The sequence below is a fragment of the Lepisosteus platostomus genome, chromosome 6 (genome assembly GCF_059453375.1).
Source record: "Lepisosteus platostomus isolate fLepPlt1 chromosome 6, fLepPlt1.hap1, whole genome shotgun sequence".
In the NCBI taxonomy this organism is placed as follows: Eukaryota; Metazoa; Chordata; class Actinopteri; order Semionotiformes; family Lepisosteidae; genus Lepisosteus; species Lepisosteus platostomus.
The window spans coordinates 68052069-68068290 of record NC_142616.1 but is presented as its reverse complement, the minus strand read 5'-3'; the positions used below and the strand labels follow the sequence as shown (position 1 = coordinate 68068290).

Here is a 16222-nt window from a genome sequence, read left to right as displayed (position 1 = left end):
GTGAAAATGACAGAAAAAGCACTTTCCTTATTCGAGAAAAACAATGAATTCTCCAGTAGACTCACAGTTCTTCCAGGCTCTCCACGAGCTCCTTCATTACCCTGGAGACAGGACAAGGAAGAGACAGAGGAGGAGGAAGAGGAGGGAGAGAGGACATGGTCAGTGTCACTTTGTGACAGACATGTGCTGAAACACTAGAGCAAGAGCTCAGCAGATCATGAGAAACACGACACAGTCTGGCCTGAGAGACACACTGGAAATAAAGCACAATCTCATCACTCCTGCGGGCTCACGCCTCACTGAAGACCCATTGGTCACCCTGTCGCCCCTGGCTGCCTACCTTCTCTCCCGACTGGCCTCCGGGCCCAGGCAAGCCCTGGACAGGACAAAGACCACAGAGCATCGTTAACACACAGAAGACAGCTCTGGAGCACAGACACTGAGCCGCCTCAATAATAATAATAATAATAATAATAATAATAATAATAATAATAATAATAATAATAATAAACTCACTCTGAGTCCTGGAGGCCCAGGTGCACCAGCTTTTCCTGAATCCCCCTGGAAGAAACAGCACCACCCAGTGGTAACTTGCGGTATTGCACCCTCCTACTTGCCCACCAGCCCAAAGCTCAGACAGATGCCCCAGACTCACTCACAGGCCTGTGCACTGAGAGCTGATTGCTGTAATTCCATATGAGGGTGCATTTTACATTCATCTTCAGTTTTATAGGATATTTATTGTGACACAGAAAAGTTTTCCTCTTGATCCAAAAACACCACTAGACTTGTTTCATTCTAGCTGAGCTCTCAGTTAATTCTAATTCAATTGTTTTTATTAGCTGTCTACCATTAAACGGGCATAGGTTTTAAGATAAATACTTAAAAGGTTCAATTCTTAAAAGTGTTTTGCAATCTGTCTCTGTCACGGCATAAAACCAATGTTTTTTTTAGTCTTGACCTGGAGCTGCTGGATGAGTTATGCAGACGGAGTGGGCAGCGCTGGGCAGTGTCCTTACCTTCTCCCCGGGAGGTCCAGAGAGGCCCCTCTCTCCCTGGAACACACACAAGGCAACAGGGTGAGCCTGAGCCCCACTGCCGCCCCACCCCGGACACGCGGGACAGCAGCGGAGGAGGAGACCCTGTCGGTCTCTGAAACACGGGTAAGAGGAGGGTCTGGAGACTCACTCTGTCGCCCTGGATCCCTGGCTCACCCGCCTGCCCTCTGTCACCCTGAGCACGGAGAGAGGCGAGTGGTGGAGGTTAGTGTGGTAAGATCATACACTGTCGAGCTCAGACACACAGACATGGACTCTGCACACAGACAGACATGGACTCTGCACACACACACACGCGCACACACACACACACACGCGCACACACACACACACACACGCGCACACACACACACACACGCGCACACACACACACACACGCGCACACACACACACACACGCGCACACACACACACACACACGCGCACACACACACACACACACACACACACACACGGAGCACTTCTCTCGAGGGGTAGTAACTCACCTTAGGGCCGCTGTCTCCTGGAGGTCCCCGCGGGCCCTGAGGAACAGAGCACACTGTCAGCACAGCAGTGTGAGAGAGGACAGAGGACAGAGTGTCACAGCAGTGTTAGAGGAGTGTCACAGCGGTGTGAGAGAGGACAGGGGACAGAGTGTCACAGCAGTGTGAGAGAGGAGTGTCATATCGGTGGGAGAGAGGACAGGAGCAGACAGAAGGAACAGGACTAGATCAGCAGAAGGACGGGAGAAGAAGACTTCAGAAATGCTGAAGACGGCTCGTACCCGGTCCCCTGGGTCTCCTGCACGCCCTGCCATCCCTGGTAACCCCTCTCCTGCATCTCCCTGGAACAGACGGGCACAGAGGCAGCAGTGAGTCCAGGGCACCAGCAGTGGCCACCCAGCCCTGCTACAGGACTGCGGCAGAACCACACCGCTTTACCAACAGCAACACTGCAGCCCTGTACTGCCCAGGCCCGGGTCTCCAGGGAGCAGAGTCCCAGCCCGACGGTCCGGCTGGCGCTCGCTCACCTTGTCTCCTTTCGCCCCTGCCTCTCCAGCGGGCCCACGGGGTCCAGGGCTTCCTGTGGCTCCAGGGGGCCCCTGAGGAACAGACACGAGTCCAGCGTCAGTTAGCAGCCCTGCCAGCTAAGGGGGCGAGTCAGCTGCAGGAATCGCTCGGCCCCGGGGCAGCGGTCAGGCTGCGGGGCTCGATGAGAGAGGAGGTCAGTACTCACAGGCAGTCCGCGCTCCCCCTTCACGGCCTCGCCGCTCCCCACGCCCGGGGGGCCCTGCCACACAGGGAGAGACGCTCAAGACACAATCCGCCTTTCAGGGTGATACAAGCTTAGTGTGGTGATCAAACCTGCTGCAGTGGACTGTAACAGTGTCATTGCCCAGAGAAACTGTAGGTGGTAAAGATTTCACACACTTAATAATATCTAATTGTTCCGGATTGTGGGGAGGGTCACGTGGGGTTTTGGTATGTATAAGAGTGTGTCTGTACACCAGAAGGGTAGCAGCTGTGTCAGTTACCATCTGAGCCACAGCTTTTTTTATGAAGGAGACAGTTTTGATTTGTTTATCATTTTGTGTCACATCTTAATAAATCCAGGAACTGCTCCAGGATCCCTGGGAATCTCTCCTGGAGTCAAGAGACTCCCAGGTGTATAGGTGTGATATTCCCCAGTGTGGGATCCTGCACACCGGCCAGGAGCGGAGAGATCAACTAGGGCTGATCCTGCAGATGCTGTTTCTTAAATAGCTCATGTATTGTTGTAACCACTGGAAACCATTTCCACATCAGCTCTACAGGGACGCAGTACAGCCTTGATTGCTATAGCCTGTTATAAACTGACTTTTACTAACCTTTTTGTGACTAAAATATTTTAGGGCACATTAAGGCAGATATCACAGCCTTCTACTCAGACAAACCAAGAAGGAAAATTCACTTCAAAAACATCTAGTGAGCTGATTAATAAAACACTAGTAAAAATGAGAAAAATCATAAACACAACCCTATCTTCATGTGGGTGAATCCCTTAATTAATCCTGAAAAAATCAACGTCCCAGTAATCCTGTCATCATCAAGAAATCTGTCAATCCCTCACTGCAATAAAGGTCTAACAGCGCCCCCTGCTGAGGGCAACGAGAACTGCTGCTCCTCGGATCACACAGACGAGGGCGGCCTGTCTTGTTCTGGGGGAGCCCCAGTTTACTGGCAGCTCCCCCAGGTTTCCACCCTGTCCTGTGGGCCGCTGAAGGCGGTGAAGGTGCTCGCCTGGAGGCACAGGCAGCAGCCCCTGCAGAGAGGAGCCCGAGAGGGACAGGCTACAGGACAGGGCTGGATTGTGGATCATTTTCAATATCACAGGTGTAAGATGCAGTTTATTTATTTATCATGAAAAGATTTGTTTTTATAATTTGCTGGTGGTCTTGCACTTTTCCACATTTTTACTGACTTATGCAACAAATATCAAACCTTCTCTAAAACCAGCTTTCAGTTACATTGTGCCGAGGGCAGAAATAAATCTGAAGCCGACTGTATGTGGCCGACATGAGCAAAATAGTTACTAAATTATCGAGATTATCCATCACACAACCCACACACACAAGGGGGAAAACCAGGAGAAGATTCCCAGTTAATAAAACAGAAAAAATGTGCTCACCCTCTCACCCCTCTCTCCTTTCTCTCCCTGCAAAGACAGGAAAGGCATCAAGTTCACTGGTGCCAGAAACATTCCATAACACACCAGCACTGGGAATGAAGCAAACTCTGCTGGCTCAGACCTCCAACAGCACACACCCCCCAGAGCCCAGAGCTGCAGCACATCCCCCCTCACACTCCCTCACAGCTCCTCAGGGTCCCCCAGAGCTGCAGCAGACACCCCCTCACCCCTCGTCACAGCCCCCCAGAGACCAGCAAATGTTTCCAACCTTGACTGAGACCCCTGGGCTGCCTGATAACCCTGGCTGGCCTGGCGATCCTGGAGGTCCCTGTGGCCCAGTGGCCCCTCTTGCTCCTTCAGCTCCTGAGCGCCCAGGAATGCCCTGCAAATTCACGACTCAGAGTCACCCAACACAGCCAGTGCACTGCTGCTACACAGCCAGGCCACACTGCAGCCAGTGGCTGCAGCAGTCACATCACACTGCAGCCACCTCACAGTCACATCACACTGCAGACACTGCACAGTCACATCACAATACAGGCATTACTTGTGCAGGCAATCTCAAATACATTTTCTGCCATGCTGTTCGATGTACCTGGCCGAATGAGCACAGTGCCCAGCTAGGCTCCACATGTGCTTCCCTGTGTCCATCCGGGACTGGTCACTCACCTGCAGGCCTGGAAGTCCAGGTTCTCCTTTACGTCCAGGCAGTCCACCACCAATTGCCACACCCGGATCCCCCTGCAGGAATCCGGAACTCCGTTACAGCAGTGGACAACCTCACTGGGAATCCAGTGGGATACTGGGAGCACTTGGATTGCGGCCAGTGTTCCAGCCTCTGGAAAGTTACTGTGGCTCAGGGGATACTGATAAAGCACTGGTAGTCAGGCTGCATGTTTTCAGAAACACCAGCATGGGAATATAGCTAGATATACAGCTTCACCTCTAATGTGATGAGATTATGGTAACTGTGGGAACACTGGCACAACCTGCAGGAGAAACAACATTAAGGACACTGCTACAGTACAGCTCTAGGAAAAGTTCATAGGACATTACTATCCAGCCTAGAGTGGGAATGGTACCAGGATACTGGTAAGTCATTACCAGAATGAGGGCTTTAGGAAGTTACAGAACAGAACTGCCCACGGGCCTGGTTCTGACCCACTCACCCTTTCACCCTTCTCGCCCTTCAACCCCACTGGCCCTGAAGCACCCGGCCCCCCCTGTAATAACAGAAAAGAAGAGCACAAGAACATTGTGTTTTAGTGCACAGTTACAGCAAAGCTAACAGGCTTGAAATATCCACCTGTAACCAGCAGCAGGTAAAAACAATCTCAAGCAGATCAAAATCTTTTGGAAGATGTAAATTAATAAATATGGCTAAAACTCACAGGGTCTCCTCTGCCTCCAGGCAAGCCCTGACTGCCCTGCAAACAACAGAGGTAAAGAGTCACCTTGCAGCCAATAGAAACAGAGCAGGCATGAAGAGATCCCACCCACTCATATCTGGCCCCGCCCTCAGCCCAGCCCCGGTCAGTACTCACAGGAAGTCCAGGTGGCCCCGGATTCCCCGGTCGTCCAGGCGAACCAGGTGCCCCACTCAGTCCCGGGAAACCCTGACGAGAGAGGGAACAGTGTTTGCAGTGATTCAGACTTCGCTGTACAACCCCCCCCGTAAACTCACTTGAATGCTGTCGTACGGCTGACATAATGACATCTAGTCGGACTTAGATGCAATGTGCTGTACATACTTAGAAGTAATGTACCCTTTCAATACTGCCTCTACTATGCTACACTTTTCATTCAAACACTCCGCTGGTATTAAAACACACTCACCCTCTCTCCCTTCTCCCCAGGCTGCCCGGTCTGAGACCCCTCGCTGTTCCCTGGCAACCCTGGGGGCCCAGGGGGTCCACGTGTTCCATCCCTTCCTGGAAGACCATCTCGACCCTGAAATACAGACAGGCAGCAACACACAGACACAGACAGGCAGCAACACAGCACAGACACAGGAGGCAGCAATACACATACACAAGAGGCAGCAGCAACACACAGACACAGGCAACAGCAACACAGCACAGACACAGGAGGCAGCAACACAGCACAGACACGGGAGGCAGCAGCAACACAGCACAGACACAGGAGGCAGCAACACAGCACAGACACAGGAGGCAGCAACACAGCACAGACATAGGCAGCAGCAACACAGCACAGACACAGGAGGCAGCAGCAACACACAGACACAAGAGGCAGAAACACAGACACAGGCAGCAACAACACAGATACAGATACCCAGTCAAATACACATAAAAATACACACACAAAAATAGAACTATGTTAATGAGGTAACTGCTGTCCATTAAGAAATTCACAGTAACCCCAGCTCCATGTCTTTCATGTACTTGTGTATTTTGTTAAAACCACTGTTTAACTGGGAGACGGACGATCACTCACAGGCTCTCCTTTCTGCCCATCAATCCCATCTCTGCCTTTCTTTCCCTGAAGGAGAGATCAATACAGCCCATCACTGATCCACAGAATCAATTAAATCCCCAAATCAGGAGGTGATCGACCAATATGCTCCACGTTCCAGAATCAAAACACTTTTAATAATCATTTTAACTGCAGTGTCGTAAGAGCAGCAGTGGCTGAACACGGGCAGCTTCCGCCTCATGAATCAGTGATTCTGAACGTGGTTTAAAGAGAGAAACAGGAGAACGGGGCTCCTTACCTTTTCACCTGGTTCTCCTTTCTCACCCTGCAAGAGCAAAGGGGATAAAGAATGTCAGACAGCAACAGACAGGGGGCGCTGTTTCCTTTGCAGCACCTACAGAAGAAGTACAAACATCCCGGCAGAACACAATACTTGACGTGACGCCACAACACAGACAGCCAACACAACACACAACACAATATACTGCATTTTACAGCCTGGCCACACGCACCAGACATCCAACGCACTTTCCGAAATGGGACACTGATGACTCCATGCTCCAACTCACCTGTGGACACTGCACTGTGCACTGCTCCGGCCTGGGCACCTGCAACACAGACAGCCTTTACTGCAGCCTCCTCCCCCCACCTGGCCAGCTGCCCCCTTCGAATCGCCCCTCTCTCAGGCCACATCCGTCATTCTACTGTCACGTGCCTCCGCCAGCCGACCCCCTCTGCCCCCCTTGAACTTATAACCCCCTCTAGCCCCCCCTCAACAGCCCTCCAGCAGGATGCTCCCGCGCTCAGGTTCGAGTGCAACCAGAGGGTAAGAGGGGGCTTTGCAGAGTTCAGCTGCTGTGGAAGTAGGAGTAACAATGGAAAAAGTGTCTAGAAAATGAAACAATCAGACTCTCCCTTGTGGGGGTTGGGGGTGATAAAGCCAGTTTATTTGAGGAAAGGTCTCCTGGGGGTCCTGGAATCTGGAGGGTTAGTTTGATGCTTTTCTACTCTGTTTCCATGCACTCAGATACCCAGCCCGTCAGCCAATCAGATCCCTCTCCTGCACGACCTCCCTGAGAGGTCACTGGGACGCGGAGAGTGTGGGCAGCTCCCAGTTCCCGGAATAAATCCCGGCACATGGATCCCAGCCAGGCAACAGTGCAGGGAGGGGCTCTGGGTTGCTCAAGGCTCTGGAGCAAAAGCAAGTCAGCCTTGCAAAACCAGCTTCTGTTCCTCCGGAGTTAGGAACAGTGAGAGAATGGCCGTGGAGACCGAGTGAGGACAGAGGCTATGTGAGCTGTCCAGCTCGGGGTGGACTTCTGATGCAAAGTGGCCCAAAACGCGGGAGAACACAGGCCTCACACCAGGCTCACACCAGTCCGGGACCTGCGGTCACTGTGGTCACTTAGGTCAGTGTAATCACCGCGGTCACTACAGTCATTGAAGTCACTGGTGTCATCATAGTCACTGTGGTCACTGCTGTCATCATGGTCACTGCGGTCATCATGGTCACTGCGGTCACGGCGATCATCATGGTCACTGCGGTTACTGCGGTCATCATGGTCACTGCGGTCACGGCGGTCATCATGGTCACTGCGGTTACTGCGGTCATCATGGTCACTGCGGTCACGGCGGTCATCATGGTCACTGCGGTTACTGCGGTCATCATGGTCACTGCGGTCATGGCGGTCATCATGGTCACTGCGGTCACTGCGGTCATGGCAGTCATCATGGTCACTGCGGTCATGGCAGTCATCATGGTCACTGCGGTCACTGTGTGAAACTAACCTGTCCGCCACCCTGCCCCAGGGAGATCTTGCACACCAGCTCTGCCAGGTCGCTATGGAGACGGGCCAGCTGGGCCGTGTCGCGGGCGAACAGGACGTTGCTCGGGCTGCCGCCGGTCACCGCGCGGCGCAGCTCCTCCGACTCAGCCTGGCCCAGCCCCACGGCCAGCACGGTCACCCCTGCCACACCAACACACCCACAACAGTCTCAACGGCACGATCTGGGACGCCGGACGGCAGACAGAGACTCCGGCGGCAGGGCGGGGGAGGCCGGCTCGGCCAGCGGACTGACCGGCAGCCCTGATGGCCTCCGAGGGAGCACCGAGGTCGTCCGCTGATCGTCCGTCGGCGACGATGACGAGGACACCGGGGACTTGGAGACGGCGGCCCGCAGAGGCAGCAAAGACAAACTGCTGAGCGAACTTTACTGCCTCGCCTGCAGGGGGCGACAGCACACTCACACATGGCTCGTATCCCACACGAAGCTACACAACGCTGCAAATCTTGACAAGGCAAGGGAAAGCATCACGATAAGATACCAAACAGCCGGGTGCCTCATTACAAGACAGTAAACACTAGTCGGCTCGGTACTGCACCCAAAAGCTCTGTACAGTGACACAGCACAGCTCTGCGCTGTAGAATGTGAGCAGCAAAGTTTAATACAGCCCAGAGCAGCTGAGTAGATGGTGTCCATGGGGAGCATGCTGGGGTACCACATGGCATCTGGGGGGACGTGCAGGGAGTGTACCCTACCAATGCTGTTGCCGGGGGTGTCGTCGAAGGGCACAGCCTCGATATCCTGCAGCAGGGTCTCGCGGTCGCTGTGTCGATTCAGCAGGAACCACACCTTCCCCCGCGAGCCGTACACTACCACCCCCACCTGGCCAGAGACAGGCAATGCAGATAATTACGACAATGTGACATGAGCGTTGTAACTCTTTCCATTATCGTCATCATTGGTTATTACTGTACAAGACACTAAGAAAAATGTAAAAACACAAGCACAATTAATTAACAATGCTCTTTTTGATCTAACATTCAGGGCAGCAGGAGCACATTTCCCAGTGTTTGGGACACATCTGGATTTCCCAGGATTCGGAGGGGCAGGTGTGAGCTCACCTGTGTGTCTTGCACTCCGATCCGGGAAAAGGAGGCAGCAGTGCTGTACAGGAGAGAGCGGATGGCCTCTGCATACTGGACACTGTCTCTCGAACCATGGACCAGAAACACCAAATCCACCCGGCCATCAGTGCACGCTGAAAGAGAGAGATGGGAGCAGTCAAGGAGGCAGAGACAGACAAATGGGAACCAGGTGAGAGAGGAGAGAGTTCATTCCTATGATGCAGTGTGACTGACCTGTTCTCCCCTGGACAGTTGTCTCTGGTCCCAGGTCTGAACCGAACACAGGCTGGATGGTGACGCCGTACTGCTGGCCCAGGCGCAGCCCTGTGATCCGGTACGACCCCACTGACCCAGGCAGTGTGATCCTCTGCTGGTCCTCTCCATCTGACCCAAGAGAGACAGCAGTGAGGTCAGTCAGCTTCACTCTCTCACCGATCTCTCCCTCACTCTCCACACTCTTTCATTCCTGATCGTCCCCACTTTTCCTCCTCCTCTTTCAACTTTTTTTTCCCTCTGGTCCCAGATCTGAGCCAAACACAGGCTGGATGGAGACAGCTGTACCATACTGCTGGCCCTAGTCTTTTTATATCCAAAGCAAATCAAGGGATTTTTAAATACCAATGAGAATCACAGCCACCTCTGCCCTGCAGATTTTACTAGCACTAATTTGTCCCAGTATCTGATACCTGATCTGACTCTGCTGTTTCCTGCATAATTAAGCCACACAATCCAGCTACATCCAGCTGTGATGCAACATGGACTCACCTCGGGAATCTCTCCAGCTCAGGACGTACCCGCTGGCACTGGGCACCAGGCTCCAGCTCAGCAGCATTGATGTCTGGGTGACGTCAGACACCTGCAGTCTGGAAGGAGGCTGCAGGGGGGCTGTGGGGCAGATCGTACCACACCAACCAGTCAATCAGCACAAACGACTAATGCTGCCGATCATGCCGCCTACCAGACTGAAGATCAAAGCAGTGAAAGAGAAGAAGAAGACAACGGCAGTGTCGCGGTACCTGTGCTGGCCACGACAGACACTGCATCCCCCTCTCGGTTCCCCAGAACCGCTGCAAACCGGATCGTATAGGTCAGCCCTGGCTGGAGCCCATCCAGGTCCAACGAAGACGCGTCTCCACCAATCAGACGGCTCTTCTCTGGCTCCCCTGCCAATCACAGACAAGGTCACGGGGGGCAGGTCTCCCCAGTCTATCCAGTAAAAAAACGCTCCATTTTCTCACAGCAACTGTGAATATTCTGAAGTACAGAACTGCAGTAGCCACTACTGCTGCCTCAGAGATCTAGGTTTTCCTGGACTTTTATTTTCTTTACAATATTTGAAGCTTTAAATACAAGATTTTAGCAAGAGTGACTAGGTAAATCGCTCAGACTGAGAAAACAATCCCCTTTTATTTAATCTCTTAAATGACTGAGGCACTGCTCTGTGAAGAGTCTGCATGTTCTCCCCAGGTTTGCTCCAGTTTCATCCCAGAGACAGGGTGACTGGCTTTTCCCAGGTCAGCCAGCTACTCTGAACTGACCACTCCATGGGGATGGTAGCTGGTTACTCTGCCCTTGTCACGTCACCACGCAGCTGTTCCGAACCAGAGCGATGGCTTCAGGCACAAGAGCCACAGCCGCTTCAGTGCGGATCAGAACAGCTAGAGTGAGCACACTGACACTAGCACATTACCTGCAGAGGATCTCCAGTAGATGCGGTATCCTGTTACCCCAGGGACTTGTGTCCAGATAAAGCGCAGCCTCCTCATAGAGGTCTCCACCACTCGGAAACCCCCCACCCTGTTGATCTCTGGCTCCAGGGCTGCAGGACAACCAGCATCAACACACCATGACATCAAACACCACCTCTATACAACATGCCATCATCATCAACACAACAGAAGCACACCATGACATCATCATCAACACACCATGAAACAACATCTATACAACATGAGATGACATACACAACATGCCATCATCATCAACACAACAGAAGCACACCATGACATCATCATCAACACACCATGAAACAACATCTATACAACATGAGATGACATACACAACATGACATCATCATCAACACAACAGAAACACACCATGACATCATCGTCAACACACCATGACATGAAACAACATCTATACAACATGACATCATCATCATCAACACAAGAGAAACACACCATGACATCATCATCAACTCACCATGAAATAAAAACACAACCTCTGTGCAACATGACATCAATATCTACCTCAAGACTTCACAGTATCAACAAAATATGACAGCATCACAGAGTCAGAACAGTATGTCAACATCATCACAACACGACACAACACCACCAGCATAACACATCACAACAAATACATCCACACATCACAACATTGACACAAGCACATTGCAACATACTGCAATACCGTCAGCATGCACACAGGTGCAGTCCCACCCCTCCTGCGGGCGGCGGCTCTGACTCACGCGTGGTGACGCTGATGGTGACTGGCGGCCCCTCGCGGTTCTGGACCAGCGCCGTGACGCGCACCTCGTAATTGGAACCTTCATCCAGACCTTCGAGGTCCACGGCTGTGACATCCCCTGGAACCACCCGGCTGGACTCTGGGCCTCCTGGCCGGGCGGAAACACAGAGAGGAAGTGAGGGACCTGAGGCAGACTGCAGTACAGAGGCACTGAGGCAGACGGGAATACAGAGGGACTGAGGCAGACGGGAGTACAGAGGGAGTGAGGCAGACTGCAGTACAGAGGTAGTGAGGCAGACTGCAGTACAGAGGCAGTGAGGCAGACTGGAGTACAGAGGGTCTGAGGCAGACTGGAGTAAAGAGGGAGTGAGGCAGACTGGAGTACAAAGACAGACATCAACAGAGAGAGGGAGAGACGAACTGGGGACACAAGGGCACCATGCCCACATACCATCGGTGCGTTGCCACACTATCCTGTAGGAAGTGGCTCCCTGCACTCCAACCCAGGTCACCCTGGCAACATTAGCGCGTGACTCCAACACCTGCAGCCGGGTCACTGTCCCCACCGTGTCCTGCTCCTTGGCTGGGGGCACAGCAGAGCACAGTCACAGAGCAGTCGCAACAAGGCAGCAGACCAGCCCAGCTCCCCGACTACTTGGCAAAGCATCGCCCACCAGGCGGGTGTGAGATCGCGTGAGCGCCAGCTTCAACATGATGACACCACATCGGACTTTTGAAGCTTTTAATAATTCATCTGTTTCAGGTGGCATGTCCTGAGACAAGTCCTTCTGCCCAGTGTTGTCTGTGTGCCCGTGTGCGAGCAGGTGGCCACAGGACTGACCAACATGTCTCCCTGACCTGTGCGTCCAGAAATGGTGGCTGCCGTGCCGTCCCGGTTTCCAAACACAGCGGCGACACGGATGCTGTAGGGGGTGTCTTCCTGGAGATTCTCGATGGAGAATGTAGTGGTGTCAGCAGTGACCACACGAGAGATGTCCACTCCTGATGTTGGGAGAGAAGCAAAACAATACAGCCAATCACAGCGCAGAACTACAGCAGACCAGCCAATCAAAAACCAAGCAATACACAACCTAACCAATGCCAGCAAAGATAAGAAAAATATCTCACCAATCACAGCACAACATCCCCAGTTAAAACAATATGAGAAACCATGTGTTCAGCAAGATCAACAATAATCTCACCGATGACAGTGATGACAGTGATGCAGTAAGGTAGCAGAGCAGTGGTACAGTCGCCTGTGACTCTGTGTCACCGACCTTCCAGAAGAAAGATGAAAGGCAGAAAAAAAAAGGAGGAAAGTGGAAACATTAACACCTTGAGTAAAGGAGAGAGAGGCAAAGAGAAATAAAGAGGAGATACAAAAGAGAAGAGGGGCAAGGAGCGAGACAGGGCTATAGATAAGTGAGTGAGAGGAAGTGGTGTTTGCTTGTCAGTTTAGGAGTGCTACCATCTCTCTTCCTCCAGGTGATCCTGTATCCCGTTGCCCTGGCGACAGGTGTCCAGGCGATGCGGATGCTGCTGCTGGAAGCATCCAGGGTGCTCAGCTTAGTCAGTGTCCGTACTGGCTCTGAACAGAGAGCGAGGGGGAGGGAGAAGGAGACATAAAGGGGGCAGAAAGAGAAGAAGAGAGAAAGGTGTAAGTGTTGGTCACCACACACTCACTGCCTCAAATATTAGGAACCCCTCAGGCTGGGCCTGCAGGCAGAAAGATGCAGTTTGTATTCCAAATGATTCTAAAACACATCCCCCCCAGTCCCAGTCCTGAGTTTCTGAAGAGCTGTGAAGGTCTCTAGGACTGAAAACACCTCCTGTGCCACTGGTTTCCAACAGAACTGAGGTCAGGGCAGTGCTCCAGCACTCCTCTGGCTAGGACAGTGAGGAAAGTCACCCTCCTGCTCCCAAAACAATCATATTCCCACTGACAGTCTGATCAGCTGACCCAACTGGAGATCCTAATATTTTGGCCAGGGCATTTCATCACACCAACAGCAGTAGGAGCTGCGAGTGTCCTCTGCTCGGACCCGGAGCCAGAGAGCGAGCATGCTGCTCACAGCGGTCTCCTCACAGGAGGGGCAGGGCAGACAGGGCCTGACAAGCCCAGCTCAAGTCATGGAAATTCCAAACCACAGCAGATTAAACACTCGAAAGTGAACTAAGCATCTAAAACCAGCTATCTCCTTAGTCACCAATTCCCAAAATCCTCCTTATTCTTGGATCAGGTATCAGACATTCTGACTTCTCTTCTGGCTACAAGATGTGTTGGAGAGAAAATGTGGGATGAAACCCTACCTGTCCTGGCATTTAGAGAGGCAGGACTTCCTTCCCTTGAGCCAATTAAGGCAGAGACTGAAACTCTGTAGGCGGAGTCTTCCTGAAGTCCATCAACGGTAAAGGAAGTGACATCACTGCCTACCCTGCGGGAGGACTCCTCTCCTACAGAGAGAGCAAGAGAGAGAGACTGAACAACAGGGGACAGATTTATTGGGCAAGAGCGTGACATTCACAAGCCACCACTTCTGAATTCCACCTTCCACCAGTGACTGTCTGCATGTCCATGTGGGAGCTAAGTCAGGTTAAAGAACAATCAGGCAGTATAAAGGGGAAACATGGCAATTTTAATTTAATCTGAGTAAGTATGTCCTTGACACAGCACTATGGAGGCCCATGCTGTGCCTACCGTCGTCACGACGCCAACTGATCTTGTACTCTGTTGCCCTTGGCAGTGGAGTCCAAGCTATCCGGATCCTCCTGTTCCCCGTGTCCAGTACCCGCAAGCCAGACACCCTGCCCACCAGCTCTGGAGCTGTCCTGGAGGACAGAGTGACCGCACTGCTCTCACGCTGGCCAATAAGAGTGTAGACAGCAATGACCAGGGACTCGTCAGCCACCAGCCCCTCCATGGTGAATGAGGAGGAGTCGCCTGGCAACAACCGGGACTGCGCTTGTGCTGGAAAAACACAAAATCTGTCAGAATCCACTGCAACAGTGACTTCGCCACTCCAGCATCAGTGACATCACTGCCACAGCACTGCCACAGCATGAGTGATATCACTGCCACAGCATCAGTGACATCGCCACTCCAGCATCATTGACATCACTGCTACAGCATCAGTGACATCACTGCTACAGCACTGCCACAGCATCAGTGACATCACTGCCACAGCTTAAGTGACATCACTGCCACAACAGCCTTACTACAGCTTCAATAGTCACACCAGTGTTTGAATTGTATTGTATTATTAACACTGCACCAATATACTATATATAGTTTATAGAAAGGTTTGCACTCTCCAAAAACACACCCAGAAATAAAAGACGCCACCTACCACTGCCCTGCCTCCAGGTGACCCGGTAGCCTGTTGCTCCAGCAGCCCTGGACCAGGCAATGCGCACTTGATTGCTGCTGGTGTCAGTCACCCTCAGGTCTGTGACCCCGCCCACCGATTGCTCTGCCAGCAGGAACAGGAAGTGCTTCACACACAGGGAAATCCACAATGCCCACAGCCCACTGGCTGAACAGCAACACACTGGCTGAACCGCAGCCCACTGCTTGTCACTCCACTGCAGCCCTCTCCCTCTCACTCCTCTACACCTCACTCCCTCTCACTCCCTCCAAAATACTGCCTCTCACTCTCTCACACCACTACACCTCACTCCCTCTCACTCCTCTACACTGCTGCACTCCCTCTCACTCTCATTCTCATTCATTCCCACTCACACCACTGCAGCCCTCTCCCTCTCACTCCTCTACACCTCACTCCCTCTCACTCCCTCCAAAATACTGCCTCTCACTCTCTCACACCGCTACACCTCACTCCCTCTCACTCCTCTACACTGCTGCACTCCCTCTCACTCTCATTCATTCCCACTCACACCACTACAGCCCACTCCCTCTCACTCCTCTACACTGGCGCACTCTCTCTCGCTCACTCCCTGCCAGCTGCGCACCATGCCTCCTCACGTACTTGTACCTCAGTATCTCACTCCACCAGGACCCCCTGACCCTGTCCGTCCCCTCCCCCAGCCCAGCTCACCGGTCCTGGTGCTGACAGTGGTGGGGTTTCCTTCCACCCCCCCGACCAGCACCGCCACGCCCACTCGGTACCCCTCGTTCTCCCGCAGGCCCACGATTTCGTAGGAGCTGGCGTTCCGGGGTAGCGTCTGACTGAGCTCCCTGCCTGCAGCACAGAGGCAGAGAGACATGGGAACCGGGTCAGTGGCCACGGCCAGGGGAACCGCAGCAACAGTGGCAGGACCGGGACTGACCGTCACCGCTGCGCCAGGTGACCCGATACCCCGTGGCCTGTGCGATGCCAGTCCAGCTGATCCTGATCCGGTCACTTCCTCTCTCCAGGATTCGCAGGTTGGTTATGATGGGCTCGGAGACAACCTCCTCTGGAAAAGGACACAGGATTGCAGTGTCGCCGCATCGCAGGAGGGCTGAAACTTGTCTGAGCGCTCCATCCCAGAGAGCCTTTAACTGGAGTGATTCTGCAGTTTCTGCTGCCTCTTCCACACTCTCGTTGCTCCTACTGAACACGTCCCATCTGTCCTCTCCTGCATCCCACACCACTTCCTCACTCCCTGCACAGCTGCCTCTGTCCCTGCTTCCCTCCTCTTCTCTCCATCCTGACTCCCGCTGCCTCCCTGCCTCTCAGTGCGTCTCTCCAGGCTATGATCCTTCATC

At 52.9% G+C, this 16222-nt stretch overlaps 1 protein-coding gene across 8 annotated transcripts in view; it reads right to left on the bottom strand.

The window, feature by feature from the left end:
* col7a1 (collagen, type VII, alpha 1) overlaps positions 1 to 16222 on the bottom strand; it is a 72112-nt gene that overhangs the window by 36071 nt on the left and 19819 nt on the right. For all 8 annotated transcript variants that reach the window (XR_015939700.1, XR_015939701.1, XR_015939702.1 and 5 more), the window contains exons 19-54: positions 15802 to 15930; positions 15570 to 15713; positions 14862 to 14984; positions 14213 to 14482; positions 13825 to 13968; positions 12983 to 13102; positions 12373 to 12516; positions 11966 to 12097; positions 11516 to 11662; positions 10736 to 10864; positions 10062 to 10208; positions 9811 to 9930; positions 9280 to 9429; positions 9043 to 9179; positions 8677 to 8803; positions 8216 to 8359; positions 7925 to 8103; positions 6706 to 6744; positions 6435 to 6461; positions 6158 to 6202; positions 5540 to 5653; positions 5248 to 5319; positions 5095 to 5130; positions 4873 to 4926; positions 4373 to 4444; positions 3972 to 4085; positions 3704 to 3730; positions 2273 to 2326; positions 2067 to 2138; positions 1821 to 1880; positions 1543 to 1578; positions 1189 to 1233; positions 1020 to 1055; positions 517 to 561; positions 341 to 376; positions 66 to 101 (exon numbers count right to left, since the gene is read on the bottom strand). Coding sequence is in view for 4 of the 8 variants with exons in the window: in XM_088637226.1 (XP_088493352.1) it covers positions 66 to 101; positions 341 to 376; positions 517 to 561; positions 1020 to 1055; positions 1189 to 1233; positions 1543 to 1578; positions 1821 to 1880; positions 2067 to 2138; positions 2273 to 2326; positions 3704 to 3730; positions 3972 to 4085; positions 4373 to 4444; positions 4873 to 4926; positions 5095 to 5130; positions 5248 to 5319; positions 5540 to 5653; positions 6158 to 6202; positions 6435 to 6461; positions 6706 to 6744; positions 7925 to 8103; positions 8216 to 8359; positions 8677 to 8803; positions 9043 to 9179; positions 9280 to 9429; positions 9811 to 9930; positions 10062 to 10208; positions 10736 to 10864; positions 11516 to 11662; positions 11966 to 12097; positions 12373 to 12516; positions 12983 to 13102; positions 13825 to 13968; positions 14213 to 14482; positions 14862 to 14984; positions 15570 to 15713; positions 15802 to 15930 (3506 nt within the window). In the remaining 4 variants the exon portion in view is untranslated. The remainder of the gene's footprint in view (positions 1 to 65; positions 102 to 340; positions 377 to 516; positions 562 to 1019; positions 1056 to 1188; positions 1234 to 1542; positions 1579 to 1820; positions 1881 to 2066; positions 2139 to 2272; positions 2327 to 3703; positions 3731 to 3971; positions 4086 to 4372; positions 4445 to 4872; positions 4927 to 5094; positions 5131 to 5247; positions 5320 to 5539; positions 5654 to 6157; positions 6203 to 6434; positions 6462 to 6705; positions 6745 to 7924; positions 8104 to 8215; positions 8360 to 8676; positions 8804 to 9042; positions 9180 to 9279; positions 9430 to 9810; positions 9931 to 10061; positions 10209 to 10735; positions 10865 to 11515; positions 11663 to 11965; positions 12098 to 12372; positions 12517 to 12982; positions 13103 to 13824; positions 13969 to 14212; positions 14483 to 14861; positions 14985 to 15569; positions 15714 to 15801; positions 15931 to 16222) is intronic.